Source organism: Anopheles coluzzii, chromosome 3, assembly GCF_943734685.1.
Source record: "Anopheles coluzzii chromosome 3, AcolN3, whole genome shotgun sequence".
Lineage (NCBI taxonomy): Eukaryota > Metazoa > Arthropoda > Insecta > Diptera > Culicidae > Anopheles > Anopheles coluzzii.
The window spans coordinates 47208020-47222548 of record NC_064671.1 but is presented as its reverse complement, the minus strand read 5'-3'; the positions used below and the strand labels follow the sequence as shown (position 1 = coordinate 47222548).

At 37.8% G+C, this 14529-nt stretch overlaps 2 protein-coding genes across 6 annotated transcripts; both read left to right on the top strand.

Moving 5' to 3' along the window:
- Positions 1-214: 214 nt before the first annotated feature.
- On the top strand, positions 215-12820 carry LOC120959656 (uncharacterized). 5 transcript variants are annotated; one of them, XM_049609085.1, is made up of 4 exons: positions 215-442; positions 509-564; positions 12424-12491; positions 12565-12820. In XM_049609085.1, exons 1-4 carry the CDS (start codon positions 328-330, stop codon positions 12674-12676), a joined length of 351 nt encoding a protein of 116 aa, XP_049465042.1. In that variant the 5' UTR covers positions 215-327; the 3' UTR covers positions 12677-12820. The 5 variants fall into 5 exon arrangements, with proteins under 5 accessions (XP_049465042.1, XP_049465041.1, XP_049465040.1 ...); XM_049609084.1 differs by lacking the exon at positions 509-564 and having other exon boundaries at positions 12368-12491; XM_049609083.1 differs by lacking the exon at positions 12424-12491 and having other exon boundaries at positions 216-442; positions 509-632.
- On the top strand, positions 10601-11921 carry LOC125907372 (uncharacterized). The gene is made up of 3 exons (XM_049609082.1): positions 10601-10764; positions 10831-10921; positions 11039-11921. Exons 1-3 carry the CDS (start codon positions 10636-10638, stop codon positions 11176-11178), a joined length of 360 nt encoding a protein of 119 aa, XP_049465039.1. The 5' UTR covers positions 10601-10635; the 3' UTR covers positions 11179-11921.
- Positions 12821-14529: the final 1709 nt, after the last annotated feature.

The following is a 14529-nucleotide window of genomic DNA, read 5'->3' as shown; positions in this document are numbered from 1 at the left end:
AAACTGTTTGAATCGATCCAAACAAGAACAGTGACCAGTGATGTATTGTATAAATAATACAAATAATTCCAAATGATTGCCCGTGAGAAAACTGCCCCATGGTTGAAATTCGTTGCCATTAACCCTGACTTACTACCATGGTTGTTGTTATAGAGATACCCTCTTGAACTTCGCTTGCGTTGTCATTACGATTCAAATCATTCAAACCTGCCATTCCCAGCATCACATCTCATCAAGAGCTTGGTGACTTCAGACCGTTCAGTCGAACAGAATCGTAAACTTTGCTAATTTTATACGACATTCGTCCACACAATTAAGTTACACAATATGAAGCCGTCAACCAACGTTAAAGTGCTAGCCACATTATTTTTGTTGCAAATGACCTTCCTAATGCCGTTTTCTCAGGCCTATGTGTACATCATTCCCAATGCAAAAAGCCAAGGTAAGTTTTTTTCAAAACAACATTTATATTTTAATGCATACATACAACTTTTATTTTTATTTTTAGTTCAGGAAGGTAGCTGCTACGACGAATCGCTAAAAATAAATGTTCCTGTAAATGAGGTTCGACAGCGTACAGGAAAATGCGAATCCATGAGCTGCAGTGATGATTATTCACTTCATGTTGCTGGGTAAGTTATTTTGTGCTGGCTTTTAGAATCCCCAAATACGTGAAACACGTCAACGTTATTCTTATACATTGCAGATGTGGCAGTATTGCGGTTGGGCCTGGAATGATAATAACTCCTACAGACTATTCAAAACCGTATCCAGATTGTTGCCCGCACCCGGCATTGAGTGCAGAAAATGTGGTTTAAAAACAAAACACAGAAAACAGAATACCATACTCAAAAGTGTCACGTATAGTTTTAGTACAGAGTTACGCGACACTAGAGTTACGCTAATTCTTAGCTTTGACAGTTCATTTATCAAATTGGTACAATTTAAATCTAAACAAAGCCAATTTCAAAATAAATTGCAGTTTTAGCATAATGTTTGAAATCGCTAAATACACAGAAATGACCGAAATTTTCTACACAAATTGTATGGCATAAGTAACAATAAACATTACATTATTACATTTAATCATAAATAACATTTTATCATTCTCATTTTTGATGAAAAACGTGATATTAGACAAACGTGAAAATCCAAGTTACGCGAATGTCCCTGGAACGCAACCCTATTTGCGTAACTCGGGGAAAGACTGTTTATTGATGATGATTTTGATAATTTTAGTTCAAACGATTTCATAATAAAAAGAACTATGACGTTACTAATATGTTAGTATTTTATACCCGGAATAATATATAGCCCAGAACAGTGATCGGCAAAGTACGGCTTGAGATGCAATGCGCATGCGGCTCTTTGCATGGTTTATCTATTTGGCATTTTTACTCTTGGTGTACCTATTTATCTCTTTGCGTGAAACTCAACACACTTTTTTGTAGAATTTAGTTCTTTTGGTCGTATAATTTTTCGACCGATGGCCTTGAACAAAACAATTCACACTGAATAAAACAAAATATAAAAAAAAAGATAGGATTTTGCATACGTTTCAAGTTACTAATAATGAAGTTTACCACGAAAACAATTAGATCACCAAATGTGTGCAGTTACTGGCGAGAGGTATGTGCCAGCTTCAATAAACGGGACGAAACGTACTGAGGTGAGAGCAAACATTGCATTTTACACACGCACAGCTGGTCTTTATAGTTGCATCAAAAATAAAGTGTGATATAATTAATTAATAATTAGAATTAAAGTTTCATAATATTAAATTTTGGTTACACTAGATAATTTGGCCAGATTACAGGGCTACGCAACTAAATTTAAAAGATCCCCTTTACTGTAAAGAGTACACTTAAACCAATAGTCTCTAAACTGAAATTAAAATAGGTACTTTTAACAACCCTTGAGAAACCTAAAACCAAAATCCAACCCATACTGGTCCTGAAACCATTACATCACTTTTCTGGTTCAAGAACAGCAGATGATCTAATACCGGTTCTGCATCTAGTTACTAAACCTATGTATGTACAGAAACCGATACTGAACCCAAACCGGTTATGGAAATAATACTGGTCATACAGGTCCAGGAGCTGATCATGAAACCATACCGGTCCTGGAACCTATCATAAACCAACTACGGTACTGGAACTGGTACTTAATTCATACCAGCCCTATAATCTATCATGAACCCATACTCGTCCAGGAACCTATTCTGAACCCATACCTGCCCTGGAACCAATCATGAACCCATGCCGGCCCTGGTAGCTATCATGAACCCTAAGCCCTGGCACCAATCAATAACCCATACAGGTCCTGAAATCGATCATGAATCCATGCGGGTTCTGGAACTGATCATAAACCCTTACGGGTCCTGCAAGCGATGATGAACCCATGCGGGCCCTGCAACCGAACATGAACCCATACCGGCCCTGGAACCCATCATGAACCCATACGGGTCCTGGAACCGATCATGAACCCATACTGGTCCCGGAACCGATCATGAACCCATACCGGTTCTGGAACCTATCGTGAACCCATACCGATCCTGGAACCTACTATAAACCCATACTGGCCCTGGAACCAATCATAAAGCCATATTGGTCATGGAACCGATCATGAACAAACACCGGGCCTGGAACCAATCTTGACCCAACACTGATCCTAAAACCGATCATGAACCCATACCGGTCCTGGAACCACTTATAAACCCATACCGGTCCTGGAACCAATCATGAACCCATACTGGTCCTGGAACCTATCATGAACCCATGTCGATCCTAACCGGTCCTAATCGGTCAGAACCTATCACGAACCCACACTGGTCTTGGAACTTAAAGGTAACCCATTATGAACCTGAAACTGATACTGAACACATACTGGTTCTGGAACTACTCATGAATCAATGTCAGTCCTGGAACTGAAAGTAAACCCATAAAGAACCAGAAACTGATATTGAAGAAATGCCAGTCCTGGAATCGATCATGATCCCATGCTGATCCAGGAATAGCTCCTGATTTCATTCAATTTGAGTTCCATGAACGATACTTGAACCTGGTTCAGGTATTGAACGGATATATTTCCAGTTGCAGTCAACAAACTATACCCGGCAGTAATTGTGCAACGTAGGAATTATCGTAGGAAATAGCGTAGGAATTATCGTTGGAATTAGCGTAGGAAATAGCATAGGAAATTTAGTAGAATTTGTATAGTGATAAAAGAGTTATATAAAACATTGTATTTCGCAATTGTATATTGCAATTTGTATTTCTTAGTTATTGTGTATTCCAATTAAAAAAAAAACATATACTTGTAGCTTATTTGTTCGCTCAATTTTGCGCTTCAATTTTAAAGGTTCATTTTTTATTTGTTAACACGATGATTTGTGGCAAATTTAACACACGCTTGAAGTAGTACTGGTTTCGTTACTTTGTCTGTTAAATAACTTAATCGGCATCGTGTCCAGCGAGAACCACGTCGTAGAGGATTCAAGGGATATGAAATAGTATTTCTTCAATCTGAAACAAAATCTGGCACCACATATAGATGGTTTAACCTATGTTCGGTGAGCCCATCACGTCTCAGCGGTCCAGGGGTTTCCCTTTTTTTGCGTTCCAGTTCCTTTATTCTACATTTTTATTAAACGTCCGTCGTATCAATTATACCTTTACTACTATCATACTTTACGTTGTCAGTCACAGCTTGCCTGGTATCACTTTGCTATCTTATTGCTTGCCTTTAGTTACCTAGTTACTTATTGATTACCCTTTGCAGGATTATAGGTCCGACGTATGGGGATTTTCCGTTGTTGAGCCGTGCGAGTTGACTGTATCACGAGACTGACAAATAATTTAAAACATTTTTTTTCACACACATTGTTCTTTGATATAAGGACCAATTCTGTGACTCAGAAAAGTGTCAAAAATGCTGATTTTCTTTTATGATCCAAGTTAGACAACTCGATTTGTCTCTGGTTTGGCATATCTATCTGAGCAAAGGACATTTGCATTACCTGTCGCAAACGGAGACCGTATTTTGTCAAACGGCCTTTCGTCATATGAAAGCTACGAAAAACAGTTTCTTTTACGTTCTTACTGTTAATTTAATATTTTTAAACCACACAAATTGCATGCAATTACATTCAGAATGAATCTTTGTTATGATTTACTGTAAGAAGTGTGAGAATTATAACATGTACAGAAAGTAGAGAAACATAACAAAAGCACTACCTTGCATGACATCATAAAAACCTTTAAAGGACAGTATTATTCGTAGGAAGAATTATAAAATTGTACGATATTACCTGCGTTTCGCGGTGCAGTTTGTTTTGAGAAAATAAATCCATTTCAAATCAATTTGGCAGCAATGTATCGAGTCAACGTAACAATTTTTGAACCAAATTAGAAGAGTATCTAACAAATACAAGTTTACAAGTTTAGTTTACAATTTCCGTTCGTGTAGAGTGATTTTGTTTGACACTGTTCCGTTTGAATCAGATAATCGGCACTATAGTTTGGCACAGAAACTAAATCCATTTATGCGATTAACATTCTTGAAAGCATGTGAGATTACGCAGGCAACACATACTTTGTGAGAGAATGTGAACTTTCTTGCAACAGCCGGAACAGAACGGAACGGAACGGTCAACAAAAAGAACGGATCTTTATGGTGTTGCCATATGTGAGGGACCTTACGTCATTTTAAAACCATTAAACCAGCGACATACTTTTGAGGAACAAAATTTATAGAAACAAAATAATTTGGTAATGATATCAAGCAATGCGATTGGTATGATTCAAATTACGGACAGCTTTACACTCTGGACACACAATTATCCAAAGTAATTTGGATTATATTCCCTTTTAACGGCCCATATGCATTGAAGTACATCGGAATCTATTGAAGAAGTATTTATCATCGTGAAAATAACTGTGTTTTATCGTATTGCGCTCTAAATTTCATTAAAACAGATATTTAATTCTGTCCAGAATTCGATGCAATTTCCCCCCATAGCAGGATAGTCAATCCTACGTATGGGGGCACGGTCTATTTGGGGATCGAACCCATGACGGGCATGTTGTTAAGTCGTACGAGTTGACGACTGTACTACGAGACCGGCTCCAGATCTTAAATAAGTAAAAAATAAAAAAGGTGTTGTATGTGCGTGAAAGTGAAGATTTTTGAAGAAATTTTGGGGTTGTTCGGAATTTGAATCAAAACGTGTGTAATTTTAAACATGAGGTCGAAACTGTCCGGTATATGAATCAAAATATTGGTTTTTGCAATGTTTTGAGTAAATTCATTGTATTTTTTTTCAAATTAACAAGGTTTGTTTCATTTAAGTTTAATGAACAGAGGGTTGGCTTATGAAATTTATATTAGTTACGTACCAAAAATGTGTAAAGTGTCCGTAATTCGATGATTCACCATTGGCAATCCCCATTTAAAAAAACTAATTGTAATGTTTTATCATTGAAGGGTCGGCAACACAGAGGCAAAAGTGTGTTCAGTCAAAAATAACAAATCAAGATCAATATCGCTTCTTGATAACCCTCCCACGCAGCAAAAAGATTGGGGTGCAAAAACCATAATGAATGAAAAATTATCGAGACATCAAAGTGCTTTACGAACAAGTAAGGCCATGTGAGATACAGGGTTTCACACTTTATCTCAAGACCACGGGACCCCTTCCCGAATCTGTCTTAGCCAAAGCCAAGACTGCGGTATGATGCTTGAAAACGTTGATGATACCTGAATTCATCGGATGCAATGCTGAATCTGCGGCACATTTCTCGAGCACACTGTTCCGCACCGAGGACATGCGGTCGAATATTTTTTTACACGAATAACCTTTGTGTACATCAGTAAACTGAAAAAAACCTATTATTTTTTTCGTGTTTTTACCATAAAAGACAATTTAATAATTTGACATTATTGGCGAATGTCAAATACTCTATCTCGACAAGGCACATGTAAAACATAAAATAAATTTACTGCGCACCGGACTTTAATGAATCTTATCTAAACTAAACTAAGGCCGGTCACGTAGTACAGTCGTCAACTCGTACGACTTAACAACATGCCCGTCATGGGTTCAAGCCCCAAATAGACCGTGCCGCCATACGTAAGATTGACTATCCTGCTATGGGGGGAAATCAATTAGTCACTGCAAGCCAAAGCCCACTAGTGGTACAGGCAGGCCTTGACCGACAACGGTTGTTGAGCCAAAGAAGAAGAAGAAGATCTAAACTAAACTACGTATGCGCTTTCCTTCAATCCAAAAGTTTTACTGTCCTGTTGAAACAATGTTAATATTACATACGAGAATATTGACCTCGAGTTCGAACATACTGATTCGTCCGTCATTCCATATTACTTTAATTACAGTTGAAAGAGTAAGATCGTCTAACATGTCATACTAAAATATATTTAGAAATTTATATACAAATAATTCATTTCAATTTTTTTACATTCGTTTACTTTTCATTTTTCAATTATTTTCTTTTCAAAATCAGTAAAATCCTTCAGCGGACCAAATTAAATGTTGCATTGGACCGCATTTGGCCTGCGTGATCAGTAGCGATCAACATTAAAAAATAAAGCAGAATAAAAAGTTAAGCCGGATTAAGGATCAAGCGAAATAAACGCTAACCTTTTTTATTTAATTGATGTGTGCCGTTAAGAAAACCGTGAATATTTGATCGCTAAATTCTACACTTGGCATGGGGGGGGAGGTATTCTACACAAATGAAAAAAATGAGTCGGAGAAAGAATGGCAACCTGAGGAAAACCATTTTTCGGACATGCAGGTCAGAAGATAAAGTTCCTATTAAAACTTTTAACGTTCGATCTGAAAGGAAGCTTTGAACATACGCTGTAATGCGTCCACCAAAACCCCAGATATTGAGCTGTTAAAGAATTGTATGTCGCCAGGCTATAACCCACAATTATAACAAATTTTACATTAACCTTTTTGCTAGTGTTCATGGTCATAATTAATAACATTTCGAATAGGCCCAGGCCGAGACACAAACAAATCCTTGAATACTTTAATTAAAACTGACTTTTACTGAATAAAAATTCTTATTCGTTTGTTCTTATTACTATACTCTAACTGGTTTAATGGTTTTGACACTATGTTGAATGGCATTGACACGGCGATACACGATGTAGAAGTGTTAGTATTAAAATGTGTTAAGCCTGTTGAGCCTGTATTTGAAAAACTGTGCATCGGTCTGCTCGTTACTCATAATGTTTCCATATACCCCGCTATGTTTGATGCTTATACTTCAATCCCACGCATTTCTTGATCGATCTTAAACACACTTGATATTTTATGACCCCCGTGCATTGGGTTGGTAACTGAAAGGAAGCATAATCTGGTTCATATGCGCATTGTATCCATTTAATTCCTAGTTTGTTTTCACACGCTGTAGCTTATTTTATTACCCTACGCCTTTCCGTGTTGCTTACGCTTATCAAAGAGCTCAAGAATCGAGCCTTTCCCAAAAATGCCTGTTTATTTAAGCCGACGATCGTAATTTCATAGTATAAGATACTGTAGCATCCATTCTATCGTGTAACCGCTAAAAGACATGCATGCTAACGTCTGGGTAAAACACTGCACACATGTGTAAAACACATGTGTTCCGTGCTTTAGTGCATATGCGTGTCCGTGTTTTATCATGGTGGTCTCAAAACCAATGCAAACCATAAACCAGGAAGACCTCCGAAGCAGGACATAAACAAGAAAGAGGGCTTAGCGTAAACACCAAATAGACCTTAAGGATAGTAATGTAAAAAACTCATCCGGAAAGCACAACATTTGACAAACGTTCATTTGCAAAGCGCTTAACGATTTAAAAGAGAAAGCTACCTGCTTGAACTTCTGGTCGCCAAATGTGTGCCAACTTGTAAGTTTATCAGTATAAATAAAGCTCTCAAAACACCCCGCCACCCGTGGTAAGGCTTTACTGTCTCCAACAGTAACAAAACCTCTCAACAAAACCCCTTAAATCCGAAAGGTTTACGTATGCTAGGTAGCATAACGTTAAAGTTCCCACGGCTCGGTATAATTGGAAACTCGATCGTCATCCGACGCATCGCCAATAAATCGAATTGAAGACGTAACGAGGTCAGGTTCAATAGAACTTGCCGCACAAATCGCGATGTGCTGATACGGCACTGCTTGCAAGCCAGCGTCGCGACACAGAACCTCCCTTCCCCCCACAATACTATATTTCAAAATAATTTCAAAGCTAACGCAACATTTGGTAGCGATTTAAAAAAATCGCTTCAAACCAAACTGTCTCTGCCGCAACAGAAATGAATAACCATTTACAAAAAAATAGCTTCAATTTATTAAATAAAATAAAATAAAATAAAATAAAATAAATAAATAAAATTAAATATTATAGGATTTAAAACTTAAATAATAAATTATTGGAATTAAAAAACCTAAAAAACAACTCTCCCTGTAGAGGGATTCCCCCACGGTAGATAACAGTTGCCAATAATTCCGACTTAAGCTTCATCCATCAATTACGTAACGCTGACAGGGGACGAATTGGTGTTCCTAAACTTTACGTTTTGTTACATGGGAGAGGAGAGAGACCTAAACTGATAACTAAACGATGATTATTGTTTATGACTTAACAACCTACGCGGTTATGCCGATCTTTCGAGACTTCTGAAGTACCACGTAGCCGAATAGTGGAGTCGGTCTCGTGGTGCAGTTGTCAATATTTTTGAAGGGGATGATCTGTATCTCAGCAGTCCCTAAGATAAACTATTGATGGGAGCCTAAAACGGCCGCAAAATACTGCCTATCTCTAAATTCCGTATGTCGTATTTTGCAGTTTGCAGTCAAAACATAATTATTTCTCGGGTAATTTTGCTTCGTGACATAGGTTTAGAATTAATTAAATCAAACCAATAAATCATTCAATTATTTCATATAATTCCGACTTTAAAAAATTTGAACTTTCTTGAAAAAATACAATATTTGATCAAAAGGGAATTTATTTTACAATTGACAATTGATGTGTCAAATCAGTACAATTTGCTCAATGTATTCTCAAATTAAAAAAGCGCTCATCTCCGAGACCCCGTAATCCGCGGGGAGTACCGTTACGTTTTTTTCTTAGTTACATTTTTAACACTCTGGGTACTGTGTGGCTCGCTTTGGAATCACAGCTTTGTTCACTCCTCTTCTCTGTGATTGGTCTCTCAGCAACTCTCAGCAGAGCGCATTGCAGCGGGAAGAAAGAGAGAGCGCATATTGCAGAAGTGGCATCGTATGTGAGGATCGGAAAGAGAGTGAACGATCGTAACCCAAGCGGCATCGCTGAGAGAGAATTGAGCTTTTCCCGTTGTTTCCCCCCCTGACATACCCACGAACGGTGTGTTTGTTTCTACGCGATGCGTTATTCTCTGTTGTTGTTGTTGCTTTTAACACTGTTACCACAAGAGCTTGAAGCAAGAAGCGTTTCACACCATCACCGTCTCACCCAGACTTTGGTGTTGTGATGCGTTTATTTGTACCCCCGCCCCTATGTTCTTCTAACCCGTACCGCGCACCCCATACATTCTGACTTAGAATTCAAAGCAAAGCGAAATGGTCTAACTGAATTTGGAAAAGATGAGTGATGGATATTTCATTACGATTCAGATCACATATGTTAAAAACAAAATTAACAGAAACTTTAACTAAAATTTAATGAAAAAATTAAAGGTTTCCGGCATCGGTATAATATGGTAGAATATAAAAAATAATGATATTAACAAGTTATATGTAATATATATAATATATAATATATATACCATATGAATAAATGTATATATAAGTATATATATATAAACACATATATATATATATATATATATATATATATATATATATATATATATATATATATATATATATATATATATATATATATATGTGTGTTTATATATATATACTTATATATACATTTATTCTTATGGTAAATTATATTATAATATGTATAATATATTTTATATAAGTTGTAATATATATATTTATTTATTTCTATATATATATTTATATATGTTTGTGTATTTACATATATATTTATATATGTTTTTTTAAACAAACTTACATGTTTCTATTAAAAAAAAACCTTATCTTGAAGAATTGAAAAAGGAACAGAGTAAATTGTCTGTTTTACTTAATAACATTCATATTGGGATCACACAAAAAAATATCAAATAATTACACACATGCATGAACATGCTTACTGGTTAGGTTATCGTTGTACATAAATGTAATAAAATACATTTTAATCATTATTAAGTTTATAATTATCTTTCTGATTATTTAAAAAAAAAACACTGATGTTTGTTTTAATTTAAACCGCTTTGAAAATAGCAATATATATGATACAATTAGAACTCGCTAATTGCATTTATATCATATGTCTACAAAAAAAAAGATAGATTTTGTTTATTAGAAAGACATTTTGTAACACGACTAATGTCTGCGTATTTTGTCATGTTTGTTATTTTATACAATGTGGATAAACTGACTTTTTCTCATATTTATGTGAACAACTCTGATTTTTTGTATTCAATTGCAAAAGCAGACTTGCAATTGGCGAGGTTTGAATGTATTTGACTTCGTCACATGGCAGCTCGCATATCTGTCAAGTCAGCAACGTAAACAAACACGGACAACCGCCCGTAAAGATTGTGTGCAGAATAATCGTAAAATTTTATGTGAAAACTCGGGAAAAGGTAAGTGTTCTGTGCATATTTCAGTAAATAAACTATCTTTTAATGTTTGAACACATTATTCCACAGGAAAAACATCAATTCATCCCGAAATTTGGCAACATTCGTCCGAGTATGATCGAGCAGCTGTGTGTGTGTATGCCGACGAAATACGACGCCGGTAAGATGAAATGTTTTACTTTTTCACTTTTACTTTACTTTTTCACTTTACTTTTTCATGAAATCACAATGAATTGTAAAAATAATGCAGATTTAATGATATTGATCATTGTTACAGTTTCTACAACAATCACTAAAGCCGGCTGTGATCGTGATCGGCACATTCTCAACTGGACCAACACACCGGTCGTTGTGTATCTTCAAGCAAACCAACGTTGCCATACACCACAAAATAGCATGGAAAGGAAAGTATTATAAAATAATGTCATATTTGAAAGCATTCTAATCTTTCATTGTTATTTTTCCACTGCAAACAGGACATTGGATCACCGCATCGACAAGTGGTTTTTATGTGCAAGTGTTGTTAAGAAGTGTGTTGTACGGTGTATTATGTGTTTTACTTTATTTGTATCGCTTTGCAAGTGGTACAATTAGTGCGTTTAATCGTTGTGCTACTGCTAACGAAAAAACGACCCGAGCATTAGAAGCGGCAACAATACATGTGCCTGACGCAGAGACAACAACGCCGTCAGCATCCGTTGATACCATCCAAAGTGATGGTTGAAATCGTATATAAACGTGTAAAACCATATATTGCGGCATGTAAGTATTGAATAATAGTTAAATAAAATACATTTTATCGTTGTACTGGACAATGTGCATCGAAATTTTAAAAAAGTGTGTGTGTTTTTGTTTACATCCGAATACAGAACCCACAACGCTATACTGTGGTTCGTGCACTCGCTAAGTAACGCTTGAGCTTTGAGCTTTCATTGAGCTTACATAGAATGTTACACGCTACCTGCTCACTAAGGACTGCTATCGAGCAGTGTTATGAGCAGGTAGCGAGCAGTAACGCTTCCATACAAAAATCGCGAAACGTAACGCTCCAATGCTATTTGGGAAGCCAATGAAACGCTCTCATCGTTCTCTTATCTTGTACTGTTTTCTCTGCAGAAAGCTGATGCAAAATGCCAGCGCCCAGAGTGTTAAACATTGGATGGGGCCAAAAATTGACAGTTGTACCATAACGTTATTGATGGATGAATCCTTACTGGTTCAGTTGTTTCAAAGAGATAACCTTTTGAACTTTTTGTGTGGTTGAAAACATTCAAATCAGTTATTCCTAGCATTGGCTCTATCACAACTCACCGAGAGCTTGGTGACTTCTCGTCGATCACTCGAGTTAAAATAAGTTTGTTTTCAAATTTTAAGCTAAAAATACTTAGCTTTAAAAACAGGATCAAATTATATATTATGGGGCCATCAATAAACTTTAAAGTGGTAGTCACATTAGTTTTGTTGCAAATGATCTATTTAATATCGTTTTCACAGGCATATGTGTACATGGTTCCTAACGCAAAAAGTCAAGGTCAGTTTTTACAGTACAACTTATATCCTTTCTTCCTATACGTGCGTCATTCGACCACTTTTTTTGCATTTTCAGTTCAAGAAGGGAGCTGCTACGACGAATCACTACAAATAAATGTTCCTGTGAATGAGGAACGACAGCGTCCCGGAAAATGTGAATCCATGCGCTGCAGTGATGATTATTCACTTCATATTGCAGGGTAAGTTATTTTGTGCTTGGTTTTAGATACATCAAAGGCGTTACACATATCAACGTTATTCTTATAATTATAGATGTGGAGTCATTGGGGTAGGACCTGGAATGGTTTTAACTAAGACAGACTATTCTAAACCGTATCCAGATTGCTGTCCCCAAGTGAAAATTACCGCAGAAGATTCAAATTAAAATCAAAACATAGTGCTAAAACGTGTCATGAATTTGATCATTTGATCAAGTTAAAAAATACTAATCAGCTCGCATTTTATTCTCGGAACGACGCATAAACTAGAACAAAACAAATCATACTGAATAAAAAAAATGCAAAATATATACCATGCATGTCTTGTTTTGATTTGTACCTTGAAATGTTCTACACTCGCTCTCAGTGGCCGGAATGAAATAGAAAGTAGATATACTTTAAACCATTCAGTGGTTTTGTTCCCCATTACGATCCATACGTCGCGTGAGGAGATAAAGCAATGATAATGAGACATTTGTCACTTCATCTTCCGTGTAAAGTAGGAGAGTAAATGTACCAGTATTGGGCAGGTTAGTGCAGCAGTTTAACAAAAACTGCTGGTACACATACAACTTTTATTCTTTCTCATGAAAGTGACGTTATTTTGAACGATAAACTATTGTATTCTCTCTCTCTCTCTCTCTCTCTCTCTCTCTCTCTCTCTCTCTCTCTCTCTCTCTCTCTCTCTCTCTCTCTCTCTCTCTCTCTCTCTCTCTCTCTTGTTGGCCTGCTGACGATAGAGCACTTCGATGTGACATGGCCCGGTCAACAATTATTCTCCAGGATGCTCGGTCCCTGGCTGCATCCATGCAGACACCCGATCTCCGTCAGATCTCGCTTCACCTGGTCCAGCCATCGAGTTCGCTGTGCTCCCCTGCGCCTTATGCCGAACTGCGGATCGCTGTCGAACATCTTCTTGGTGGGGCATGAGTCCGGCATCCTCATGACAAGCCCCAGCCATCGTATCCTACCAGCCTTCGTCACCGTCAGGATGCTCGGTTCGCCGTACAGCTCAGCAAGCTCGTGGTTCATCCGTCCCCTCCACGCTCCATGCTCGAACACACCGCCAAAGATGGTCCAGAGGCACAGAGCATTTGCACGCACAGAGCATTTGCATCCTCCGATCAGATGGTCCAGGACTCGTGTTCATAGAGACCAATGAATCAACGATATACGATATATCTCACATTTCGTGCGGGCTTGAAGTCTTCTGGATCTCAGCAGTCGGTGAAGCCCATACTATGCACGGTTTCCTTGCACAATGCGTCTCCGGATTTCGCTTCTGATGTCATTATCCGAAGTAACGACCGTCCCAAGATAGCAGAACTCCTTTACTACCTAGAGATTGTCGCCGTCAATTAATACACTGCTTCCTAGATGGTCTGAGCCTTCGCATTGATTCTCAATCAAATTTTTGCTGCTTCGCGTTTGAGTCGGGTGTACGCCTCACACACCTTCGCTGTTGTCCTGCTAATGATGTCGATGTCATCCGCGAAGCCAAGGAATTGGAGAGATCGGTAGAGGATCGTGCCACGGATGTCGTGGTCTAGCCCCGCGCCTCAAATTACACCTTCCAGAGCGATGTTAAAGAGCAGACAGGAGAGTCCATCACCTTGCCTCAGACCACTGTGAGATTCGAACGATTCCGACGTCAAGTTCGACACTCTCACCTTGCACTGCACCCCGTTCATGGTGGCCTCTATCAGCCGAATCAACTTCCCAGAGAAGTGATACCGCTGCATGATGCTCCATAGCTCCTTCCGGTCTATGGTGTCGTAGGCCGCCTTGAAGTCGAAGAACAGGTGGTGCGTTGGGATCTGACGCTCTCGGCACTTCTGGAAAATTTGGTCGGTGGTAAAAGTCTTCAAAACAGGTTCAGGGACAGGATCTTGTAGGCGAGTTTAATGATTGTGATGGCCTGAATGTTTCAACGATTAAATCCGTTGCCCTTTTTGTGAACTGAGTGAATGACTCCCAGTTTCCACTCCTACGATAGTTCCTACTGTTCCCAGATTTTCAT

Excerpts from the sequence above, each read along its gene's own strand:
- LOC120959656 (XM_049609084.1), top strand. The coding sequence starts at position 328 with ATGAAGCCGTCAACCAACGTTAAAGTGCTAGCCACATTATTTTTGTTG. Across the intron at positions 443-12,367 it reads TCCCAATGCAAAAAGCCAAG|TTCAAGAAGGGAGCTGCTAC; the intron begins GTAAGTTTTTTT and ends TTGCATTTTCAG. Across the intron at positions 12,492-12,564 it reads TATTCACTTCATATTGCAGG|ATGTGGAGTCATTGGGGTAG; the intron begins GTAAGTTATTTT and ends TTATAATTATAG.
- LOC125907372 (XM_049609082.1), top strand. The coding sequence starts at position 10,636 with ATGTATTTGACTTCGTCACATGGCAGCTCGCATATCTGTCAAGTCAGC. Across the intron at positions 10,765-10,830 it reads ATGTGAAAACTCGGGAAAAG|GAAAAACATCAATTCATCCC; the intron begins GTAAGTGTTCTG and ends ATTATTCCACAG. Across the intron at positions 10,922-11,038 it reads GCCGACGAAATACGACGCCG|TTTCTACAACAATCACTAAA; the intron begins GTAAGATGAAAT and ends TCATTGTTACAG.